A 27,453-nucleotide genomic window follows, 5' to 3' on the forward strand; every position below is an offset into this window, starting at 1 on the left:
TACATATTCCCAGAGGCACCACTTATTTTCTGCTTTTTCATATCATTGCATTGCCTAGAAAATATAGGGAACTGGAAAATGTTTCTAGAATTCTAGGTCATACGAAAAGGGCAAAAGTAATGGGTTGCTTGTAGATCGTGTTAATGTGATGATTCATAAATAGATGCAGTATGCATAATAAAATGATTATTTCACAAATGGATCTTTTTTATATCTTAAGTATTCTATATTACATGTTTATTATAAAAATAACAACAATGAGAAAACAGTCACCTTTATTTCAGACAGCATCTGAAAAAGGTCGTGAAAATGCTACACAGAAAATACAAAAGCATTCAAGAAATTCATTTTTTTCCCAAAATAACATTATTAAAATTTATATTACAGAATTAAACAGTGAAACATTTTAAAATTGTGTCCCTCAACAGATTCAAGTCCAAATAAAGAGCTGAACCAAGATGTCCAGAGCTCTGGGGCCTTGGAACTTGAAAATAATGGAAATCAGAGGAACATGTACTCAAATGGACTACTTGACCTCAGGTAGACTGACCCCACTGGTAGTTGGTTGTTCAGTTTAGTTCTGCTGCACTAGAAACACTTAACATTTGGTGGTTAATTCCACACACCTACTGGCATAAGATGACAACGTTGATACGTATTTTGTTCTCCAGCAGATCTTGGCATTTCTGTATGCAATATGGCAACAGCTGACTACAGTTTACCAAGGGCCAGTATTTATGAGCAACTGTGCACTTTTTATAGGTTTCAAGGGAATGGTGTAAGCAGATAAGTGGTAGTGCTATAGTCACTGGGTTTGAAACAGGACACGATGATATGCATTTGGTTTACCTTTATAAAAGGAAGCAAATTGTAATAATTTGTAAATAATTATGAAATTTCTATTCTGATATATATATATATATTTCTCCCCCCCTTTTTTTAACAATGTTGTAATTAATATCCTTCATCTTTCATTTTCCTTTCAAGGTCTTCTGCTAAAATATCTGCTATTTTCAACTAAATAAGGTATGATAAACAGGGAAACACAGAAGAAGTCATCACCAACTGTTTATACTGTGAAAGACTGTCATCACAGTATTTTGTGTGTGTGTACTTCTTATCTGTTTTCAAAACACTTCAAGAGTGTGTGTGTGTGTGTGTGTGTGTGTGTGTGTGTGTGTGTGTGTGTGCGTGTGTGTGTGTGTGTGTGTGTGTGCACAACTTTATGATGGCTGGCTGGCTGGTCCATCAGAAATTCAGAGTGCCCACAAAGCACTGATATTTTTACAATCTGAGAGCTTGCTTCATCAGATATTCACTTTCAGGAGAAATCCCCAAGATATGTGACAATAAACAGGACAAGGCAGTAGGACATTCTCCATCACTAAAAAGGCAGTTTTCAACTGTCCTCAAGAGTCATATTCACACAAAACTTTGGCTGATCATACACAGTAGTAGAATATATCCCAGAAGAGAATAAATGGAAGCACTAAATAGGCGGGATCCATTTCCACACTGTTTGATCTCCATTTCCTAGAAATAAAAAATATTTTAATTGCTAATTAATATGAAATAAAATATGGTAATGGTAAAAATCTTATAAATACAGTCGAACCTCTCTTTAACGAACTTCCATACAGTGAAATTTTCTATTTAGCAAACTTTTTTGATTTCCCCTTGGTCATTACATTGAAAATAGTTTTCGTACAATGAAGAAAATTTCCAATATAATGAACTCATTATATTGGAAATTTTCATTAATCCCTTCAGCTTTTAAGAGCTAAAGGATTAATTCTGAAGAGCATAAATTAAGAGCTAAAACATTCCACAATTTAGTAGTGCCCGTAAAACATATTCAACGACCCCTACTGTACCAAGAAGTCGCACTAGTCAACTGCTCTGTGTCCACAGCATTGGCAAAGATTAAAGCATATTCCTGACAAGACAAAAGCTCTGGTCAACCTTTTTTCTACTGTAAGCACCCTATTAGAGAATTAGGAGAGTGATTTTCCTATATCCCAGAAATTCATCAGTTGTTTCGCAGAAATGAGTCATTCACACTTTCACTAAATTTCACCTGTCTCTGTTGACATGATGGATACAAGTGGTCTCTAAATCAGTATGTCGAGGACGAGGCTAGTGGGAGTCAGAAGTGTTCAAAGCCGCTAAATGGATTTTCTTATTTATTGATTTGAAATTATTGTTTTTCTAAAACATTTGATTTAAATTTAGTACTATAGAATTATTTTGTGATTTTCTGATTAATCTGGTGTATTTATTCTTTACTTGGCCTTGCAACTGCATAAAAGTATCAGTAAGGGTATCAAATCCACGTGTTACAAGTTGCAGCTCCACTGAACGAGAAGTTTTTAGCCATATTTAGCCACTTTATTGACCAATTCTTACATCAAATTATTTTCTATAAGTAGTTTATAGACCTAGTCACGATCCTTAGTTTATTCTGAATTGAGACAGCGAGATTTGGAAGTTAATTAATAACTAAGTGTCCGTATTCGCAACTTGCCGCCATTGTTATACAACACAACGTTATATCCTGAACTAGACAGCGTAAGCTTAGTGTAGTATAGTATAGTATAGTATAAAATATAATATTGTCAATATAATATAATATAGTATAGTATATAATATAATAATACAATTAGTAAAATCTATTAATTTTGTTAAACTTTGTTGTCAATTAAATTGTACTTTTAACTAAATACATATAACGACTTAGATTACAAACATAACATAATTAATTAATACACAACTTGATACGGAAGTTATATAAACGGAACTCGTAGATAATATTCGATACTGAAAAATATATATAGCATTATAACTGTGTTGGGATACAAGTTCAGGGTTATAATTTTGTATGAAATTGAAATTTTATTGAAATTAAATCAAAATCATGACTCAGACCAGAGCAGCAAAGCAAAAGGCTCAAGCTAATGGGAGTGCTGTGGCTCAGGGGAGAACTGAGGGGGGGGGGGGGGCAGTTGCATCTGAATCACAGCCTTTTAAAATGCACTGCTTGCTTGATGTTTGTGGAGTAATTGGGTATGGGACATGATATTGCCATGGGGGATGTCTTTGTGTGTGTGTGCAATGCAAGGAGTGTAACAAAATCAGGCGACACCTAAGCGTTGTTATGGGCCTATATGAGAGCTTGAAGGACAGAGTGAATGTGCTCGAAGGATCTAAATTGAGGGGCCCATCAAGCTATCAGCTGCCCATATCAACACCAGAGCTTGCACTTGGTCATCACACAACACAGCGGCAACCCCCAAGGCAGAATGCACTGGTCCCACAGGAACTAGTAGTTGTTGGTGACTTTATTGTCAGGGAAACAGGGAACATGCTTTGTAAAAAGGATAGGTGGAACAGGACCAGGATATCTCTGCCAGGGGCAAAGGTTGATGACATTGTAGAGCGGATATCATCTTTTAAGATATCATCATCAAAAGGTGATATAGTTGTAAACGTTGGCACTAATGATATTAAGAGTAGGAGACCAGCGGAATTACTTAACAAGTACAGGTCACTGTTGAAAAAAAAGCTGTGAATTAGGGTTGAATTTGAAAGTGTCTGCAATTCTGCCCAGACACGATAGGAGGGAGTATATGATGAGAGCCTTGTCGATCAATTCGGCCCTGGAAAGATTGTGCAAGGCTCAAGGGGTAGAATTTTTTTCAGCCTGGTCTGTACTTGTTAACAGGAGAGACTGCTTCTACAGGGATGGGATACACTTAAATAGAAAGGGTGCAAGAATATTTGCTGATGCTATCGAGGCAGCGTTAGGTGGGTCAGAAAACTGCTAGCTTGGGGAGATACCAGGACTAATAGATTAACAGTAGCCACTGGCAGAGGTGAAAGTGATTCTTGCACTGCTTCTATTGGAATGAGCAGCAGCCTGGAAAACAAGATGCAGGATATTTCAGAGACTGCTGGAAGTCATTGTGGTACAAGTAAACACATGGGTTGTGTTAGGGTAGTTAAGAAGAGGAACAGGTGCATGTATACTTGCGTGTTCACCAATGCTAGGAGTTTGGTAAATAAATTTGATGAATTTGAGGTATTGCTCAAAACATCAAAGGCAGATATTGTTGGGATATCAGAAACGTGGTCACACAGATGCAGAACTGGAATTTGGGGAGTACAATGTGTACAGAAAGGATAGACAGGATAGGAAGGGAGGAGGGGTTATGCTATTAGTTAAGAAACACAAAATCCATGGAAGTGAAGCCAGTCGACATCGCTGAATAGTGCAGTGTCGAGTCAGTTTGGTGTGACAAAAACATTGGGAGATCAAAATTGAGAGTAGGAGTGTGCTATAGACCTAATGACTGTGATGAGTATAATAAGAAACTGTAGAGGGAAATAGAGTGGGCCAGTAAATCAGAGAGTCTTATAATGGGGGATTTTAATTTCCCAGATAATGACTGGAATTTGTGGGTTGGTCACTTACACAAAACCATGTGGCTTCCTTGCACTATGACAGGATTTACTGCCTGATAGAAGATATGGGAACACATTGGAGCTTTGCTCCAGAGGACCAATATGGTTGGTTTTTGCCACTTTAAGCCTCGATATAGCAAAGTAGTGGTAAGTGATATACTGCACTGGGTGATAAAAATCATATATTATCTAGTACTTCCTATTGTCACAGAGGCTCAGTCATTTATTTCTCTGTGGTGAGCAGAACATATCTTGACCCCTGCTTACCTTGGTTCATGCCTGTGCAACTGTCTCCAGTATACTGGGCATTTATAATATTTTCAGACTTTGTGTATGGAAGGGGGGGGTCACAAATTAAACAAAATTTTAGTTTAATATCATTTAAATTAAATGGTTTCTTTAGGGAAATCAGTTTATTGTTGCAATTTGTTTCAGAAAAATTAAAAAATGTCATTGCTTAAAATACCTAATCACAGAACAGAGCAGTTACCAATAATTTTGGTCAGTATGGACTACAGGGTAGCTGGCCTGCATAAACCAATTTAAAGAGATGTATTTTCAACATCTCATGAATGTTTTGAATCTTGCCATGGTGCCAGTGATAACTTTAAAAACCACAGCAATTTGATATCATATACTTGGATTTCAGGAAAGCTTTTGATACTGTTGTGCATGGAAAACTACTGTACAAATTGGAGCAGTATGGTATTAAGGGAAAGTTGCTATAATGGATAAAAGGGTGGTTGAGTGGGAGAAAACAGAGAGTGGTAATCAATGGATACTGCTCTTTGTGCTAATGTTATTAATGGAATTCCCCCAGAATTCGGTGTTGGGCCCATTGTTGTTTTCTATATTTATTAATGATATTGATGAAGTTATATCAGGCTTAATGTCCAAGTTTGCAGATGATACAAAGGTTGGCACGGTTGTTAACGACAGTGTGATACTGCAACAGAATCTAGAAAAGTTGGGCAGATGGGCTGAGAAATGGCATCTGAAGTTTAATTCACAAATGCAAAGTACTGCATATGGGTAGAAGTAACTCCAGAGAATCATACCAATTGTGTGGTACTACACTTAGGGTGGTAGAGAAGGAAAAAGACCTGGGAGTGCAATCGTGCAATTAGATATGAAGTTTTCTGAGCAGTGCTGACAGGCTGCCAGAGCAGGTCATGGGGTATTGTCAATGATATACAGGAATTTTGCTAGTAGAGAAAAGAAAGTGATTATCCCTTTGTATAAGGCAATTGTAAGCCAAGGCCATGCCTTGAGTGCTGCGTACAGGTCTAGAGGCCTCATTTTAGGAAGGATGTAGAGTTGCTTGAGTGAGTACAGAGAAGGGCAATAAGATTGGTGAAGGAAAAAAACGAAGCTCCTCTTAACAAGAAAAGCTAATTTCTGCAAATTGCAGCTTCTGGAGACCAAGCACCTGCAAGGTGATCTGATTGAGGTGTATAAGGCCTTGAATGGGTTCAGCAGGCTCAATTCTGATGGAATTACAAACAACTTAAGGGAGATAAATTCAAATTGAGGAAAGACAATTGTAAAATAGATGTGCAGAAATTTGCCTTTAGTCAGTGGGTAGGTAGTTGATTGCTGGAACAAACTTCCATCTGTTGTGTTAGTTGATAGCTTAAATAAATTCAAGGAGGAACTGGACAAACGTTTAGAATGAATGCATGTGTGAAATAGTTTTTTTTTTTTTTTTTGGCTGATACTACATAAGCTTTATTGCATCATATGTCTCTACTACTACATACGGAGCAATATGGCCTTAGTTGCTAATGCTCCTAAAAACCAAATAACAACAACAACAACTACTACATACTGAATCATCAAAAAAACGCAAAAGGTTTGCTCTGTGGACCAAACATTGTTTTTGCAACTGTAAGCCTGTTTGTTTGCATTATACCCTTCAGTCCTGTGATAGCGTAAAATTTTTACTTTTAAAGACAAAAAAAAACTGCAATTTATCTTTGAAATGTTGAAATTTACAAGTTGATTATATTGTCAGTGCAGGCTTAACTTTCATGCCTCTTAAGTTATTATTATTATTAGTGCAAGAAAGCCTGAGGCTTATGCTGCACCAGCCAAAAAAATTTTCTGAGTTATCCAGAGAGAGAGAGAGAGAGAGAGAGAGAGAGAGAGAGAGAGAGAGAGAGAGAGAGAGAGAGAGAAGAGAAGAGAATCATCAAGAAAGAGAAGAATGATGATATCCAGCTCAGTACTCTGGGTGTGCCAAGCAAATACTCACCAGATATGAGCCCCTGGGGTTCTTTAAAATTTTCATTTGCTTAGATTTATATTTACACTGATCGAACTATATTTGTCCAGTGTTTTGTGATGTGTGAGACTTACTTGCTTCTATATATAACATACCATTTGTTAATATATTTTATTATATTCATCAGTCAATAATCTATATTATGCTTTTTTCATACTTACTTCTGCATGAGAATTAAGACATATTTCAGGCCTCAACCGATAGGTACCATTTTTCATTCTCTGACACCTTACTGACTCTTCATAATAGACTTCTTTAGGTTCTAATGTTACTGAGGTAGTTTCACATAAACATTCTGCAGAAACCACTAACATCACTAAGTTGGTATATGGAACTCTCTGGGCAACATAATTCCTGTAACATAAGAATTTAAATGTAAGTGCACAAGAGATGTGAATCAGCTAACAGAAGATCATTTATCTAAAGTTCCAGACAATGAAAACAATCAAACAATGATAGAAATTAAATGTATTCACTATAGTTCCAAAAATGTTACAAGTATCACCACTGCAATCCTACATTTTGTAAATTTTGTCAAGTTCAACAACTATTTAAACAGTTTCACTATTTATGATTGAGAAAATCCACATAGCTAACTATATCCTGTACAAAAATGATTAGGCTCTACTTATTTATGGTGTGTTTTGTAAATTAAAAACAAATGAAATCTCTATATAATTAAAATACTGTATTATTCTTGTTATCTAATTCTTTTGATATATACAGGATATTTATGCATCAATAAAAATAATTATGACAAATGTTTAGATAAAATCACACACACACACACACACACACACACACACACACACACACACACACACACACACACACACACACACACACACACACACACACACACACACACACACACACACACACAAATTCATGATGAAACTTGAAAATTAAGAGTGTTTCAGCATGTGAGATCCTATGTGGAATAATGTTTTATTAGATTGTATACTATGGTACCCCAGGGGCTCACATCTGGTGAGTATGGGCTTAGCAAACCCATACTCACCAGATGATGATATCCTGAGCCGGATATCATCATTCTTCTCTTTGTTGCTTTCTTGGTGATTCCCTTCTACTTCTCTCTCTCAGGGTAACGCAGGAATTTTTTAATTTTTTGCTGGCGCAGCATAAGCCTCAGGATTCCTTGCACCATATGGCTAATAATAATAAATCATAATAATAATATGGGTGCACGTGCACACACATACACACACTGATAGTATTCAAGCCAGATAAGTAAGAAAATTGAGTGAGACCACTCTTTTATTTCTTTAGATGTTTGCATTTAGCATCGTAAGCAGACATACTTGCTTAGGGTGTTATAAATTCAGCAGTTTTCAGAAACAAGTACAGTAGTATAAATTTTTAAGAATCTTTATAATATATCAGCCTTTGTAACATAATCATTTCCTGTGCTAACTTCAGCATCCACTGGCCTATTTATATTATTCACAAATTCTGTGGTTAAATTACAGAGAACATATAAACATTTTCTGTCTTTTAGGCAGTAAGGAAATAAACTCTTCCATATGTTTTAATTATATTCCACCGAGAAGTTACGATAAAATTTTTATAAATTTATTCCAAGCAGAAAAACTTCTCAGAATCCAACCACTGGCCCAAAATGACATGATTAAATAACAAATTCAGAAATTTCACTAATTTAATTAAGACAATGAGACTAATTGGTTCAAACACTATTGAAAATACTAGCATTCATAAGAAAGAAATACAAATTACACTAGGCTGTTAAACAATGCTTTAACAACATAGATATTCCATACTATTAATGCTAAGTTTTTGCCCATGTAACATCTATGTTATGTCACAATATTTAAAATAATTTCATTAATTTTATTTAATTACTGTATTTATATAATTTAGTCTTGAAGTCTTGTTTAGATGACAAGACTTCAGTTATAGCTCGGACATAGTATGGATTTGTTAAGGGGAAATCTTGTCTGACCAATTTGATTGGATACTATGATGTTGTCACAAAGGAACTGGATGCGAAGAATAATTTTGATATCATATATTTGGATCTTAGAAAGTCTTTTGATACTGTTGCACATGGAAGACTGCTGCACAAATTGGAGCAGTGTGGCATTGGAGGCAAATTGCTGCTATGGATAAAGAGATGGTTGATTGGGAGAAGACAGAGAGTGGTAATCAATGGACACTGCTCATCGTGGACTAATGTTATTAGTGGAGTCCCCCAGGCTTCAGCGTTGGGTCCATTGTTGTTTTCTGTGGGCTCACATCTGGTGAGTATGGGCTTGGCACACCCAGGGTCCTGAGCTGGATATCATAATTCTTCTCTTTCTTGGTGATTTATTTCTACTTCTGATTCTCTCTCTCTCTCTCTCTCCCTCTCTCAGGGTAACTCGGGAATTTTTTTTGGCTGGTGCAATATAAGCCTCAGGCTTCCTTGCACCATATGGCTAATAATAATATCGATGATGGCATAATCAAAGGGGAGGGAGAAATAATATCTATTTTACCCATTGCTACTAAAAATATATATTAATAGTAATCTTTAAAATTAATAGATTTCCCTAAAAATTTATTTAAAAACAAAAATATAAATTTTGCAATGAAACTTGAACGTTTCTTACTAAAGTACAATGTGTTAGATAAAGAGATCCAATGAATGAGATTCGCGACGAGCTGAAAGCTAGAACTGGTTGTTCTATGAACCGCGAGTCTGAAGTCTGATTCAGTTACTGTACAGTTGATGTGGCGTGATCATAGTCTTCTGGAGAACAACGTACATGATTTTTTTTTATCATTCATATATGTATTTATATATATAATATGTACATGTGAGTTTATGACCGATCTCTACTATTTAGATTAATTAATTAATTTATTACTGTTTCTTCTTAGGTAAAAATGAATTTTTACGGGATTAAATATATAAATTTAAAATTACGTAATTTCAGTATTTAAAAATTAAAAGAAGAAATTTTCATTAAATACAAAATGAGTGAAAAACGCAAGCAAACAACATTAAATAGATTTCTTGATAAAAAACTGAAAACTGTGCAAGAAAATGTACAAACATGTGGAAATGATAACGACATGACCTCTTCTTTTCCATCAAGATCTAAAGATGAGAGACACAGTGACACAGAATTAAAATTTAATTGGCTTCACATTTGGAATGCTGACATGTGGACTGAGAAGAAAAAAGCATATCCTTGGCTTACATGCGATGCCGGAAATTAGAATGTTTGACTTGTGCTGCTGTAAAAAAATTAGGGCCGTCTAAAACGCAGGGAGTTAGCATTTCAAAGGAATGGAGTTTGGTAGTGGTATCATCTTATGGCAAAGATAGAAGTGCACAATTGACATCTTTGCATAAAAAAATTTATGAACATTCAAAAAAGTACTTCACATATACAGGCTGAAAAAATCTTGCAAGCTGCAAATGAACAACATTTAGAAGCGGTAATTGATGAAATGAATGACTCCGAAATTTCTAGAACCTGTAAGGTTTTTAGATTGTTTGTTTGTTTTTGTCTTTAGGAGCATTAGCAACTAAGGCCATATTGCTCCGGGATATGCGGTGGTTATTCCCTGATCTTTCCGCATCCCCCGTATTTGGTGGTGACGGGCTCAAGGTTTTTAGAACTGCATATTATATTGCGAAACATGATCGACCATATTCTGACCATTTTGAGTTGTTACAACTTCAAGAATTGAATGGCACTGTTATTGCTCACAGTTTGCATTCAAGATTAAATGCTACTAATATAATAGAGCATGTCGCAAGGCAAATGAAATTAAAATTGTGCCAACAAATTGTGGACGTACATGGAAACTTATCAATTCTCATTCATGAGTCTACCACTCTAAGCAAGAAAACTACTCTGATTATTTATTTAAAATATGAAACCAATAAAATGAAAGATCCACATTACTTGTTTCTTGATTTAATCGAATTGCCAGATCAAACAGCTTTCACAATAACAGTGTCTCTTAAAATGTCTTGAAAAATATGGATTTGACGACAATTATTTAAAACACTATTTAATTTCTTTAACGAGTGATGGGGCAAAAATATCAAAATTTGATCATATGGCATTGTTTAAACCATCGGCTTGAATTATGAGTTGGAGATGCAATATCAGAAGTTCATGGAATTAACTAATTTCAAATATTTATGGACAAGCTGTACACTTTGTACAGTCAATCTCCAAAAATCCAGAGAGAAATAGAAACATGTTCTACCAGCATCGGCGAAGAAATTAAAAGGATTGGATGGGTATTTAATGTAAGGTGGGTGGGCAGCTCCTTTAGGACCGTATTAGCAGTTTGGCAAAATTTTGCATCTTTATGCCATCATTTTGAAAATGCCAGTAAAGATAACAACCGAAACAAAACTGAACAATCCATGTTCAACGGATTATATAAATGAATTTCATCCAAACAGTTTGTTCTAAATTTAGCCCTGATGTACAATATATTGTTGGAGCTATTGATTCTTTCAGTCATTGCAAAAAATAGATATGACAATAGTATATGCAGACAAATTGATTTGTCATACAATTCGTTACTTGGAATTTTTAAAAGATCCTCAAAAAGGAAAAAAGTTGTTAGAAGCCTCAGATGCTATTGAAAAAATGCAATTATTTTTAGTAATATTAACGGACAATAACAAAGTAACATTAATTCATAGAAATCAATTTCTAAACAGTATTATTATTAACAATATGAAGCATAGGCTAAGCGTTAGTACAGATTCTACTGAATTTACTGAAGAAATTTCAACTTCAGACATTATAAAAGAGTTGCAAATTCTTAAACCAAGAGAATGGCCATCTGAAATTGATCTTGGATTTGGAGAAAATGAAATAGAATCTCTCTGTAAATGTTTTAATTTATCTTTCACAAAATGTTTGAATGTCTACAGGGATTATTTAGCTAATAGCGGTTGTAGCGTGCCCACAGATTTGGAACATTTAAAAACTTATTCCAAAATTATAGCTTTCAGTTCTTCTGAATGTTGTTGTTATTTGGTTTTTAGGAGCATTAGCAACTAAGGCCATATTGCTCCAGAGATATGCGGTGGCCATTCCTTGACCTTTCTGCATCCTCCGTATTCAGTGGACACGGGCTCGACCCCCCAGTCTAATCAAGATGAGTGTGCTACGCACTACTGCTCCTACCCACCTGGCTACGGAGGCGCCTCTTTTGAATGTGAGCATGGCTTCAGCAGTATGAATTTAATATTAACTGAGAAAAGATCCCATATTATTGTCGAACATGTGGCAAGTTTGTTGTTTATTAAACTACATGGTCCAACGTTAGAATTATGGAATCTAAATTTTTAGGTCCGAACTTGGTTGCGGTCTCATCGTTCTGCTGTTGACCAACAAACAAAAAGAGCAGTCACACAAGAATACGTAATCAATCCTGTATGGGAATTTCTATGATTCTTCTGAACAGTATTTTTTATATTACTTTGGAGTTATTGTTTTCGTTTTTTTCTTTTCTGATTTTTGTCTTTGTTTTTTATTTTTGAAATTTTTATTTAATAGTTATAAATAAATACTGAACAAATATTCTAATCTTTGACTTATTTATTTTTGCAAATGAAATAAGCGTAGGTAACTATTTGTAGTTAATCGACGAGCGTTCCGGTACTATTTATTTTAGCAATACACCTCTGGGTGTAAGTGATTATTGAACTTCTATTTGAACGTGAAGCAACCTGAAAAGCAAGGTGCCGGAATTTCAAGGCATGCTGGAGTTTCTCATAGAAAAAGTGGATACAAGGGCTGTGTTAGGGTTATTAAGAGTAAAAGCAGGCACATGTATACTTGCATGTACACTAATGTTAGAAGCATAGTAAATAAATTTGATGAATTTAAAGTCCTGGTCAAATCATTAATGCAGAAATTGTGGTGATATCGGAGATATGGGGTCACTGAGATATAAGGGATGCAAAATTCAAATATACGTGGAGTAAAATGTGTATAGAAAGAATAGACAGGACCGGAGGTGGGAGGATTATACTCTTAGTTAAGAAACACATAAAATCTAAGGCTGCACATCCAGTTTATGCTGAGCAAGTTTAGTGTAATATAAGTACTGGGAAAACAAAATGAGAGTAGGAGGGTGTATGTAACAGGCCTAATAATAGTGATGAGTATAATGAGCAACTGTACAGACATATAGATGGGTGCCTCCGTAGCCAGGTGAGCAGGAGCAGCAGTGCGTAGCACACGCTTCTTGATTAGACCGGGGTTCGAGCCCCGGTCTAACCACCAAATATGGAGGATGCGGAAAGGTCAGGGAATGACCACTGCATATCCCCGGAGCAATATGGCCTTAGTTGCTAATGCTTCTAAAAACCAAATAACAAAACAAAAAAAAAACATATAGATGGTCCAGTAAATCAGAATGTCTTACAATGGGGACTTTAACTTTCCAAAAGTTATTAACTACAGTATATCATGTGGGGTGATCACTCACACAGTACCAAGGCTATTGTGGATTTAATGGATGATTGTTTCTATACCAGCATGAGAAAGCAATATTCTTGATATGATTAATAGCAAAGACTCTTCATGCATTAAGAAGCTGCAGATAAAAGACCTACTGGATGGCAGTGATCACAATGTATTGATATGGAATTTACAGTGTGATTACAGTGGTCTCAGTCAGTTTTTAAATTCTATGCAGTGGGAACAACTGATAATTACTAAATGTAACATCAAATTAAAAATGGGAAGTGTTTGGAGAAATAATCGTAGAAACTACCAGGTTTTTTTTACCATGGGATAGTGTTCAAAACTTAGACCTATATGGATGTTAAATATATTGATGGGATTCATGGCAGAGATGAAAATTGCATGGGATGCAAATAAATTATGAAGTTATATAGAAGTCTACAGTATACATAAACTAGGCTGCAATCAAGTCACAAAAGGAGGTTAGGCAAGGCAAATTAAAACAAGTCACTATCAAAGAATATAAAAAAAAACAGCAAAGGCTTTTTTATTTATGCAAAGACTATAATGAAGGGGATGAATCACATTGGTTCACTAGATATGAATAATTTAACTGCTGATGATCCTGGTCAGGTTGCTGAAAAACTGAATAGGTATTATCCATCTGGAATCACACAAGAGGCATTTTTTAGGGATGAAGATGGCAGAAGTTTATCAAATTCTAATCTGATTTTGTGATAACTAAGAGGAAAGTGTGAGAAACTGATGAAGCTAAATGTAAAAAAACACCTGGGGTGGGTGGATGGGATCATTCTGTCCAATTATATTAAGAGGGGCAGCAAAGGAGGTAAGCAAATCTTTGTCCATAACTATGAGAGCATTCTTGCATTCAGGGTAGTTCCCTATTGACTGGAGATGTACCAATGTATTCCCAATTCACAAAGGATCTGCTGTTGTTGTTTGGTTTTCAGGAGCATTAGCAACTAAGGCCATATTGCTCAGAGGATATGCAGTGATCATTCCCTGACCTTTCCGCATCCTCCGTATTTGGTGGCTCACGGGCTCGAACCCTGGTCTACTCAAGAAGCATGTGCTACGCACTGCTGCTCCTGCCCACCTGGCTACGGAGGCGCCATTCACAAAGGAGAATCAAAGGTTGACATGAGTAATTATAGACTCATTAGTGTGAGTTCAGTTTCAGGAAAAATAAAGGAGCTGCTGGTTAAGAACGTTTAGACAGGAATGCAGTTATACTGCTGTCACATATTGATATATTAAGGGGATGATCTTGTCTGACATATCTGATTGGATACTATGGTGTAGTAAAGAAGGAATTGAATGCAGAAGATAATTCTGACATCGTATAATTGGATTTCAAAAAAGAACTTTTGATAACTTCTAATACTATTGCACAGAGAAGACTACCACACAAATTGGAGCACTGTGGCATTACTGCTATGGATAAAGGGATAGACAGTAATAACATTGGTCAGCATCGATTTCCTCCCTGAAATAATTTCGACCAATTCTTGTAGGAAATATGTTCAAAAACTCAATATGTGCTTAAAAAATTCTCATCGCCCTCAGTTTTCAAATATCGTACATTAATGAACAAAAACCAAGACATATCATTAAATCTAAGTTCCTACATTCCCATTTAGACTTTTTCCTGAAAACTTGGGAGCGGTTGCCGATGAACATGGTGAAAGGTTTCACCAAGATATTTCGCAAATGGAAAAAAGATACCAGGGAAAATGGAGTCCAAATATGTTGGCAGACTACTGTTGGAAACTCGTACAGGAGACACCAATGGACGATTAATAAAAGGCAAAACACGACAAAATAAGTGATTATAAAAGGCAAAACATGGCAAAATAAATGTTTATCTGATAAAAAAAATTTATTAGATAAATATTTTTGTAAATAGAATAAGGTTAATACACCCATTGTTCAATATTCGCTTGAGACGGCATAAATTCAAATTGAGGAAAGACGGTTGTAGGATAGATGTGCAGAAGTTTGCCCCTAGTCAGCAGGTGGTTGATTGCTGGAACAAACTTCCATCTGTCGTTATAGAAGTTGATAGCTTAAATAGATTCAAGGCAGAACTTGACAAACATTTGGAGTGAGTGGATGGGTGAAATAAGGTTTATTTTTTTTTTGGCTGATGCTGTATAAGCTTGCTTTCTTGCATCATGTGCCTTTGCTAATGCTAATTTAGTACTGTATGTAATATTTTCTTCAAATATATGAAATCTTTTTTACTAGAAACTTTTTGAATTTAATCCCTTCTCCCTTAAAATTGGTGGGTGTGTTACAGCAATACGGTTGCCATATTTTAATTCAGAAATGTAAAATCTACAAGAATAACCCTGAATTTTAACAGGGAATGAAAATGTTTTCTTGTTTTTTTTGTTTCTGACAAGTGTTATAGGCACTGTTCTTTGTGGACTGTTGTTGTTGTTATTTGGTTTTTAGGAGCATTAGCAACTAAGGCCATATTGCTCCGGGGATATGCGGTGGTCATTCCCTGATCTTTCCGCATCCTCCGTATTTGGTGGCTCATGGGCTCGAACCCCGGTCTAATCAAGAAGCATGTGCTACGCACTGCTGCTCCTGCCCACCTGGCTACGGAGACGCCACCCTTTGTGGACTAATATTATTAGTGGATCCACACGACGCAATGGGGCCCATTGTTATTTGCTATGTTTATTAATCATATTGATGAATCCTGAAGAATGCAATGGCTCAGCAGGAGCTAGCTAGTTATTATTTGTGGCTCTAATGTCAGGGAAATATATTGTGCAAAAAGGATAAACAGAACAGGACATGTTTGCCAGGGTTAAAAAGTAGATGATGTAGTGCAGATATCAAGTTTTAAGGGCACAAAAGCAATATTGTTGTACATGTTGGCACTACTAATATTAAGAATAGGAGATATGTGGGTGTCCTTAAGTACAGGTAATGTTAAGAAAAAGTTACAATTCAGGATTAAATTTAAAACAGTCTACATTTCTGATCATACAAGTAGGAAGATGTACGTGTTCATAACCTTGTCAATCAATTTGGCCCTGGAGAGACTGCAGGGATGGGATACACCTAAACAGAAGGGAATGCAAAGCTATTTGCTGATGCTATCAAGACAGTGGGTTGGAAAGCTGCTAGCTTGGGGTGGAGGAGGAGGAGGAGATATACAGATTAACTAGAGATGCAGGCAGAAGTGAAAGCAACCTGCACTAATTCTTTTTAGAACAAGCAGAAGCCTGGAAAACAAGGTGTCAGGTATTTCAAGCCCTGCAGTGGGTCATTATGGAACAAGTAAGTAAATGGGCTGTGCTACAGTATCGAAGAGTAAGAAAGGTGCATGTATACTAATGCTAGAAGTAGTAAATGAATTTGAAAGATTGATTAATTCATCAAAAGTATAAACTGTAATGATATCGGAGAGATGGTGTCACTCACATGGAGAGATATGTCACATATAAGGGATGCAGAATTTGAATATGTGGAGCACAAATGTGCAGAAAGAGCAGACAGAACAGGAGGGGGGATATGCTCTTAGTTAAGAAGCATATTAAGAAGCATAATAAGGCAGTGTGTCCAGTAGACATGCAATGCCGAGTCAGTTTGTTGTGATATGAGCACTAGAAAAATGAAAATAAGCAGGCGTGTGTTATAGGTCTAATGACTCTGTTGAGTATAATGAACAACTATACATTTAAATAGAGTGAGCCAATTAATTAGAATGTCTTAAAATAGAGGATTTTAACTTTCCAGATATTGATTGAACTTGTAGGATGGTAATTCACACAGCAACAAGATATTTGTGGAATTACTGTCTTTTACAGTAGCATGTTAAAGAGGCAAGAAGAGGAAGCATAACTCTTGATCTGATTATCAGCAGTATTTCTTCACACATTAAAAATCTTCAGGGAAAAGATTGACTAGGTGGCAGTGGGACTTTTACCTGTAGATGTGGGATTTAAAAAGGCTTTTGCTTTTTTTGTACAGTGATTTCAGACAGTTTTTAAATTTATGCAGTAGGACTAACTGATTCTGTTACCAACAACAAATTCTAAATGGAGAGTATTAAGGAAAGTAATCATAGAAGCTATTAGACTTTTCATACCAACTATGAAATGCTGTTTCAGGCCTAGACCTAAATGGATTTGTGGCAGAAAAGAAAACAGTATGGGATGCATATAAATTATCAGAAGATGCAGAAGCCTATGGTAGACATAAACTTGCCTGACAATTCCAAAGGAAGTTAGGAAAGGTTTTTTTTTTTTTTTTTTATGAAAACCCCAAACACGAAAGGTATCAAAACCTATAGTACTTAGTACCGTGCATGGGTTGAAGGAGAAGTATGGGGGGGGGGGATGCCGGAAACTTTGCTCTAGAGACTAAACATGGGTTTCACCACTTCAAGCCTCCAATAAGCAAAGTGGTGTTATTTCACCAGTTGATGAAAGTCATCTGCCACCTACAGTTACAAAATGTCAATGACACACTTACACAAAGAAAAGCAGCAAAAATTTCTTTAATTATATTAATGGTAAAAAGGTGTTTTGGTGCACTTGAAGTCAATGGTTTAACTGATGATCCTGCTTGGGTTACCAATAAACTGAATAGGTATTTTGAATAACTACATTCATACATGTGGAATTCTTTATAAAAGTGGATGCCAAAAGTGTGTGTCAAACTCTAAAAGGAAGCTAAATGATTTAACTGAGAGGAAAGTGGAAGAGAAATTGCTGAAACTAAACATAAAAAGGCACTGGGGTGAATGGGATCTACCCAGTTATATGAAGGGAAGCAGCAAAGGAGGTTAGCAAACCCTTAACCATAATTATGAGATCATGTTTGGATTCAGGGGAGGTGGCTATGGACTGGAGATGTGTCAATGTATCACCAATTCACAAACAGGGATCAAAAGGTGATATGAGTAATTACAGACCTGTTAACTTCTGTTTCTACATCTTACTCAGACTATGTAGGATCATCTAGGAAGTAATGTAATTACACTACAGTCACAGCATGGATTTGTTAGAGGCAATCTTTTCTGACCAATCTCATTGGTCAGATAAGATACTTCATACTATTTGTACTATATTTGTTAATGTATAGTGTATATCTTTTCTGACCAATCTGATTGGTCAGATAAGATACTGTATACTATTTATACTATAATTGTTACTGTATATTATTATTGTAATATTGTAATAAAGGAAATGGCTGCCAAAAATAATTTTATATCATATTTCTTTTATATCACTTGAATTTCAGGAAAACTTTTGATATTGTTGCACATAAAAGGCTGCTGTACAAATTGGAGCACAATGGGATTATGGGCAAGTTACTGCTATGGATAAAGGGATGGTTAAATGGGAGAAGATAGAGTGTGGTTTATCAATGGGCATTGCTCTTCAATAATGTTATTAATAATGTTATTAGTGGAGTTCCTCGGCTTTTGTGCTGGTCCAATTGCTGTTTTCTATATTTATTAAAGATATTGATGATGGTTTATCAAGCTTAATACCTAAGTTCGCAGATTATAGAAAGGTTGGCAGGGTGGTTAATGACAGCAATCACAATAAACTACTGAACAAGATCTAATTTAATATTGACAATCCAAGTTGTGCATATGGGTGACAATAATTCCAGATTACTGTATCAATTGCGCAGTACTACTACTACACTCAGGTTAGTGGAGAATGAAAAATACCTGGGAGTAATTGTGCAGTCAGATATGAGGTTCTCTGAGTAGTGCTGATAGGCTGCCAGCTCAGCTAGCTCATGGGTTTTGTCAATGATATATAGTAACTTTGCTGGTGGGTAGGGTATAAGGAAGTGATTATCTCTTTATACAAGGCAATGGTTAGGCCATATCTTGATTACAGCATAAAGATCTGGAAGCCTCATTTTAGGGATGAGTTTTGCTGTAGAGAAGGTCAATGAGACTGGCAAACGAAACAAAGGAGTTGTCTTACCAAGAAAGGTTTCAGTTCTGAAAAATTGCAATGTCTCTAGACTAGGCACCTGTGATATGATCTGAGTAAGGTGTTTAAGGTTTTGAAAGGCTCAGTGCTGATGATATTCTTCCTCTTACTCAGACTATACATATGTGGGGGCATAAATTCAAACTGAAAAAGGATAGTTGCAGGATAGGTGTGAGGAAATTTGCCTTCAGACAGTGGGTGGTTGATTGTTGGAGCAAACTTCAATCTGTTGTTGTGGAAGTTGGTAATTTGAATAAATTCAAGAAAGTACTAAACAAATTGGTTGATGCTTTATAAGTTTACTTTCTTGCACCATTTGCACTATTAATACTAATGGTAATGTCTAAGTTTGTAGATGAACTATGGTTGGCTGGATGGTTACATCAGTAATCAGAGTTTGCTACTGCAAGAACTAGAAAAATTAGGTAGATGGCTGAGAAGTGGCAATTGAAGTTTAATACTGACAGATGTAATGTATTGCATATGGGCCATAGTAATTTAAGATTAATGTACAAATTGTGCAGTGTGACACTCAGGTTAGTTGTTGTTGTTATTTGGTTTTTAGGAGCACTAGCAACTAAGGCCATATTGCTCTGTGGATATGCGGTGGTCATTCCCTGACCTTTCCGCATCCTCCGTATTTGGTGGTCACGGGCTTGAACCCTGGTCTAATCAAGAAGCGTGTGCTATGCACTGCTGCCCACCTGACTATGGAGGTGCCCAGGGTTAGTGGAGGATAAAAAAGACCCTAGAGTAACTGTGCAGTCAGATATGAAGTTTTGTCTCTGAACAGTGCAGACAGGCAGTTAGGCAGCTTATGGGGCTTTGTTAATGATATACAGGAATTTTGCCAGCAGGAATAAAAGGAGGTGATTATTCCACTGTTAAAGGCAAATCCTGCATACCAGTCTGGAAGTCTCATTTGAGAAGAACAATGAGAGATTATCGAAGGGAACAAAAGGGTGCTCTTACATGGGAAGGCATCAGTTCTGCAACTTCCACCAGCATATGGAGCTGGAGGTTGCAGCGCTATGTGCAATATTGATAGAATTTTGTTTTGCTGAGACACACAGGAGGGGACATAAATTCAAATTGAGGAAGGTTGATTGTTGGAACACACTTCTATCTGGTGTTGTAGAAGTGGGTAGTTTGAATAAATTTAAGGAAGAAATACAAAAACTATTAGAGGGGGCAGACAGGTGATATGGGAAGTGTTTGCACCACCCATTGTTAACTGCTACACTGTTTGTGGCAGCTGCAATAGAACAGTTGCAGTGAAGTTGGAAACTTTTCTGGCTTTGGCTGTTCAGAGTATAAACATTTATTTATTTATTTATTCTTGCATTTTTGTTACTGCTAATAACAAACATAATATCAGAACTGGCATATGAAGATGATTCATAAACTATAACCAATGACGGATATTATGGATGCAAATATGGGGGGGGTGCTGATAAATTCTGAGCCTCTAATAGAAAGAAACAAGATAATCCAATTATATACATACGAGGTGTGGCAATAAAGTGCAACACAAAGTGAAGGAGCTCAAAAATGGTTTTATTTTTATTCAATATAATCATCACCTGATTGAATGGAGAGTCAATGCTGCATTCAAATTCCTTCATGTACAAATTCTTTGTGAATCACATCCTTATTTCTTATTTATATTCTGGGGTGACCACCAGGTGAGAGGAATTTACAATAAATCAAGGATACAATTGTTAATTATATTTTGCAGTCATGGGCTGGAACTACAGTCCACTGAAAGAGTACATGCTACTGCACTCTCACTCCTGACCACTTGGCTACGTCATGCCTATTACAACACCATAAAAGTTTTTGAAAAGAGTTGGTGAAGTTGTCCAATGAGATGATGTTCAGTTTGGTAGTTGCATTTATCTTTATGCCCTCAACATCTTGAAATCTTCTTTCTTTGAGGACAGTTTTCACCTTGAGAATGGGGAAGAAGGTCACTGGTGGTAGATTGGAAGAGTAGGGAGCATGGCTGATCTGTATGATGTCATGTTTCACCAGAAATGTTTTCGAGTGTGAAATGGGTGGGGGCATTATTGTGTAATGAGAACCAGCTGCCTTTCTCTCAAAACTGTGGCCTCACCCAGGAAATGCACTACAATAGTCTTTGAAGCTGTACATAGAAATGCAAAATCAACTCTCTCTCTCTCTCTCTCTCTCTCCCCCCCTTCAGAGGAGGAGTTGTTGTTGTTGTTTTTGGTTTTTAGGAGCATTAGCAACTACGGCTATATTGCTCCGGGATATGCGGTGGTCATTCCCTGACCTTTCCACATCCTCCGTATTGGGTGGCGACGGGCTCGAACCCCGGTCTAATCAAGAAGCGTGTGCTACGCACTGCTGCTCCTTCCCACCTGGCTACGGAGGCGCCTCAGAGGAGGAGAGAGTCAATGCTGCATTCAAATTCCTTCATGTACAAATTCCTTGTGAATCACATCTTGTTTGTTGAAAATCATGACCAGAATCATCTTGAACCTGGACTTCTGTAACAAAACTTTTTTAGGTCTTAGTGACCATTTTGAAGTCCACTGCAGGCTCTGATCTTTGTCTCTGAGTCATACTAAACATGCAATACTCGTCTCCAGTGATAATACAGTCAACAAAATTAGGATTGTATTAACAAATCTGGATGAAGTCTTTGCACAATGACACTTTATTGTTTCTGCTCATCTGTGCAGCTGTATAGCACAAATTTTGCACATACCTTCCTTTTCCAAATTGCCATGCAGAATTTGATGACTCATCTCCTTATTGATATCCAATTCTGCCATCATTCTGAGGATCAAAAAATGATCACTTTGCACAATTTATTGAACTTTTGCAACTCTGTCCCCATTTTGAGAGAGTGATGAATCCCAACTTCTTGGGTCATCACGAATATCCTTATATCTGTCTTTGAACTGCTTGTACCATTCAAACTCACTGGCACAACTTAACATTTCATCACCATAACCAGTTTTTAACATTTCATACACTGCTGTTGCAGATTTTCCCAGTTTAAAGCAAAATTTGATATTTGTTCATTGGTCCATTGCAAAATCGTGATACAGAACATTAATGCTGCTAACAAAACTGGTTGTTACTTGCAACTTGTCAGTCTAACTTATTGAACGTAACCGCAACAGTGCCAATTTGGAAACTTTATTGTCACTCCTCATAATTATTTCAACATATTCACCTTTCACTCACTCACTCACACTCTCTCTACAAACATGTTCCAGCACTTGTAAACCTCTGAAATAGAAATCAAAAGACGGCTTCCCAAAGCTGACTTCTGTGGCTTATATGGCATCATCATTTGATGAAATTTTGATACTCTTTAAATGTTTTTTGAGATTTGGAAAGAGGTAGTATTTTGAGTGTGCAAGATCTGGTGAACAGAAGAGAAGACAAACAAGCTGGAAGCCTATGTTGCATGTGTTTGATATGGTGTGTGTGCGTGTGTGTAGAACTTGCATGCTAGAACTTGTCCTGCAAAAGCACACACTCCTTGGTTGAGCTTTCCCCTCTGTTTGGCTTTCAATTCCTCATTCAATTTGTGAGTTTCTTCAAAAGTGATGAATAATGTTCAGAAATAATCGTTTTATCCTTTTCCAGATAGTCTATAAAGAAAATTCCATCCTTGTCCCATAAGAGAAGCTATGACCTTCCCAAAAAACCTCTGGGCATGCTGGGTGTAGAACTTCTTTGTATGGGGGGGAAGAGTTTCTTTGGTTTCTAGATTATAATGAAACAATCATGTTTCCTCCATGGTCACAATTCACACCAAAAAATCATTGGCACCTTGCTCAAAATGAAGAATGGCAGTTGTTGGTCACGCTGTCACTTTTGATCAGCAATCAGACATTTGAGGATCTCTGTGTCAGAAAACTTCTGCATGCCCAAAATGTCATAAAAAACATATACAAAACATTTCCTGGACATGCCTAGGGTGGTTTAGGTGCTGCATTACATCAGATACATATCAGGTATGGTGTAAATGGCATCAATGTTTTCAGGCACTGTCACAGAAAGTAGTCTTCTTGTAAACATTTTCAAACTTAAACTAGCAGAAAAAAATATTTTTTAATATAAAAAATGTTTGAAATAAAAGAAATGGACAAATTTGATTAAATGAGTGATGTGTAAAGCAATGGATGCCAGTTCACAATGATGTCCATTGATTTGGAGAGTATAAAGCAACGTCGATGTAAAGTTTTAAGGCTGTAAGACAGTGTTTTACACAACCAAAGCTCATATATCACTCTTTGATATTTTTGTTAATGGTCATTGTGGTGATTTGTGTGATTAAGTATAGTCATTTTCACCATACATGCCTCATTTGAAAAGCCTTCATGCACTACTACAGTTTGAGAAGTACTGCTTTAATTGCTATTAGATAAGAATGTCAGATATATGCTTTCAAGCTAGTGAATTATCAAATAGGAGAGGTGTACAATGTGTTGAATGAAATTTCCAATTATAATTCAAGGAATACTGTTTTCAGGCAGGAAGCCAATTCTTTAAATATTAAAATTAAAAAAAAATTTTTTTATTATTTTTTTTAAATTTCAATTTTATTTGTTTTATTTAAATTTTTTACTTCGCTTGTTGTATAGAATGGCAAAATTCTGTGAAGCCGAAAATCTTTCACAAATTATTTAGAAGAAATTGAATCATATTTTCAATCATATAGATTTGAAAATTGATTTAAAATGTTATTAATTGTTTATAAATGTTATTAACTAAAGAACTAGCATGATAATTAGAGATACAGCCAAATTTTACAGAAAAGCAAAAGTTTGCCCTTAGCAAAAGAAATCCTTGATTATATGCTGATGAAATCTTGTAAAATCCTGAAGAAATCTACTATGTATTTTTTTTATTTGTAACATTAAAAGTTACTTATATTTTAGTCACTTCAATAAAAGAAAAGTTTGGACTGTAAATATTTTAGATACTTATATAAACTGCAAAAATTAAAGACAAAAAAAAAAAAAAATAAATAAATAATTATTAGCATTAGCAGAGGCATATGATGCAAGAAAGCAAGTTTATGCAGCATCACCCAAAAAAAAAAAAAAAAAAACCACCACTCCCATTTCACCCCTCCATTCATTCAAAATACCTGTCCAGCTGAGCCTTAAATTTATTTAGGATATCAACTTCCACAACAAGGGATGGAAGCCAGTTCCAGCAACCAACCACCTGCTGGCTAAAGGCAAATTTCCACACATCTATCCTACATCTGTCTTTCCTCAATTTGAATGCCCTTTCAGGTGATTATTCTGAGCAAGAGGAAGAATCCCATCGGCATTGTGCATACTCAAACCATTCAAGGCTTTATACTTCTCTATCAGATCACCTCGCCGGTGCCTAGCTCCAGACACTGTAATTTGCAAAACTTAAGCCTTTCTTCATAAGAGCAACCCTTTGTTCCATTCACTAATCTTGTTGCCCTTCTCTGTACTCTTTCCAGCAGCTCTACATCCTTCTTGAAATGAGGCCTTCAGACCTGTATACAGTACTCAAGGTGTGGCCTGACCATTGTCTTATACAAGGGAATAATCACCTCCTTATCACTTCTAGAAAAATTCCTGTATATCATTGACAAGACACCATGAGCTACTTTTGCAGCCCATCTACACTGCTCAGAAAAATTCATATCTGCCTGCACAATTACCCCCAGGTCCTTTTCATTCTCTATCACTGTCAGTGTAGTACCACAGAGTTGATATATTGCTCTGGGGTTACTTTTTCCCATATGTAGTACTTTACATTTGTCAATGTTAAACTTCATTTGCCACCTCTCAGCCCATCTGCTCAACCTTTCCAGATCCTGTTGCAGCAGCATAGCGTCAGTAGTGTCCTTAACAACCCTGCCAACCTTTGTATTGTCTGCAAACTTGGACATTAAGCTTGATATGCCATCATCAATATCATTTATAAATACAGAAAACAACAATGGACCCAACACTGAATCCCGAGGGACTCCACTAATAACATTAGTCCACGATGAGCAGTGTCCATTGATTACCACTCTCTGTCTTCTCCCCCTCAACTATCCCTTTATCCATAGCAGCAATTTGCCCCCAATGCCACACTGTTCCAATTTGTGCAGCAGTCTTCCATGTGCAACAGTAGCAAAAGACTTTCTAAGATCCAAATATATAAAATCAAAGTTATTCCCTGCATCCAGTTCTTTTGTGACCACATTATAGTATCCAATCAAATTGGTCAGGCAAGACTTTCCCTTAACAAAACCATGCTGTGTCCGAGCTATAACTGAAGTCTTGTCTAGATGATCCTGCAGTGTTTCTTTAACCAGTGCCTCCATTAATTTTCCTGGAAGAGAAGTTAAACTCCAGGTCTATAATTACTTGTGTCAGCCTTTGATCCTCCTTTCTGAATTGGGGTTACATTCGCACATCTCCAGTCTACGGGTACCTCCCCTGAGTCCAAAGAAGCTCTCATAACTAAGGGTTTGCTTACTTCCTTTGCTGCCTCCTTTAATATAAAACTCATGGTGGATGGGATCCTTTAATATCCTTTGCTGCCTCCTTTAATATAAAACTCATGGTGGATGGGATCTATTCACCCATGGTGGATAGATACCATCCACCATGGGTGCCTTTTTTATGTTTATCCTCAACAATTTCTTCTCCATTTCCTCTCAATGTAGATGCAAAATATGTGTTTACTTTGTTAGCCACCTGAGCAGGATCCTCAACTGTTGAACCATCAATATCCAGTGGACCAATCTGATTCATCCCTTTCCTTCTAGAGTTTACATAGGTAAAGAACTCTTTGTTGTTTTTCTTTGTATCCTTTGCCAAGGATTTCTCATAATCTGTCTTTGCCTGCCTAATCTGCTTTGTGACTTGGTGACCAGCTTATATCTTTGTGACCAGCTTATATCTATCACAGGCTTCCATGTCACCCATTAATTTATATGTATCCCATGCATTTTTCTTCTCTGCCATATGTCTCATTAGTTCATCTGACATCCATTTAGGCCTAAACCTTGAACAATATTTTTTAGTTGGTATGTAGTGCCTAGTAGCTTCCAAGATAAGTTCTTTGAATGCTTCCCATTTTGAATTTGCTGTTGGTAACGTCATCAGTTGGTCCCACTGTATAGAATTTAAATACTGTCTCAGACCATCGTAATCGCCTTTACGAAAGCAAAAACCCTTCCCTTTACCCCTGATGGTAGTTACCTCTTTGAGTAAATCCCACTTCAGCACACTGTGATCACTGCCATCTAGTGGTTCTTTTATCTGCAGATTCTTAATGCATGAAGAATCACTACTGATAATCAGATCAAGAGTATTACTTCTTCTAATTGCCTCCTGAATGTGCTGATGTAGAAAACAATCATCCAATAAATCCACAAAAGCCTTGCTAGTGTGCGAGTGACTAACCCACAAATTCCAGTCAATATCTGGGCCATATTATAAAGCCATATTAAACATTGGTGATAATAGTGATATAGATTCTCTTGATATGCGTGAAGAGCTAAGAATTTTGTTATAACTGGTCTGTTACCACAGAAATGTTACCTGCTTATTAAATTACAGTGGTAAGTGTTTTTTCTGTATCATTATCAGTATGCCTTGCCCTAGAAGATTTTTAAGACAAAATAAAATTCATTAAAATGACAAACAGATGGCTACAAATAGTGCAGAGTTATCTCACTATGCAGAGTCACCACTCTGTGCTCACAAGAGGTTACAGAAAGATAAAATTGTTAAGCAAACTTTATTTCAAAAATAATGAGTGCTGTTGTAGGTCTGAGAAAATTCAAAACACAAAGAAATGCACAAAGACAACGTTCTTCAGGAAGGACTGGTTTGAATAGCATTAAGCTTTTTGAAGATGATGATGAAGAGGTTGAAGAAATGTACACTGAAATTGAGAGACATCTAAGTGAACAGAAAACTAGGGGACTTCAAAGCTAAGGTTGGAAAGAGACAAAACAGCACAGAAATGGAAACTATAGGAAATTTTGGAATTGGTCAAAGAAATGTAAGGGTGAAAGACTTGTGCAATTTGCAGAATCTCGAGGAATGTCCGTAATGAACACTTTTTTCAAGAAAAAGTTGAAAAGAAAGTGGACATCGAAGAGCCCAAATCGATTAATACCTAATGAAATTGACATCATCCTCACTAACAGAAGATATATTGTGAATGATGTTACTGTTCTGAACAGGGTAAATGTTAGAAG

General features: G+C 36.4%; 1 protein-coding gene across 5 annotated transcripts in view; it reads right to left on the bottom strand.

The window, feature by feature from the left end:
• Positions 1 to 933: 933 nt before the first annotated feature.
• The window catches only part of LOC150091205 (voltage-dependent calcium channel subunit alpha-2/delta-3-like), a 1,918,419-nt gene continuing 1,891,899 nt past the window's right edge, over positions 934 to 27,453 (bottom strand). For all 5 annotated transcript variants that reach the window (XM_090374703.1, XM_090374689.1, XM_090374699.1 and 2 more), the window contains 2 exons: positions 6,907 to 7,099; positions 934 to 1,533 (listed from right to left, as the gene is read on the bottom strand). In XM_090374703.1, coding sequence (XP_090230829.1) covers positions 1,423 to 1,533; positions 6,907 to 7,099 — 304 coding nt within the window. In that variant the 3' untranslated portion in view covers positions 934 to 1,422. The remainder of the gene's footprint in view (positions 1,534 to 6,906; positions 7,100 to 27,453) is intronic.

The sequence above is a fragment of the Mastigoproctus giganteus genome, chromosome 1 (assembly GCF_048544385.1).
Source record: "Mastigoproctus giganteus isolate SK-2022 chromosome 1, ASM4854438v1, whole genome shotgun sequence".
NCBI lineage: Eukaryota > Metazoa > Arthropoda > Arachnida > Uropygi > Thelyphonidae > Mastigoproctus > Mastigoproctus giganteus.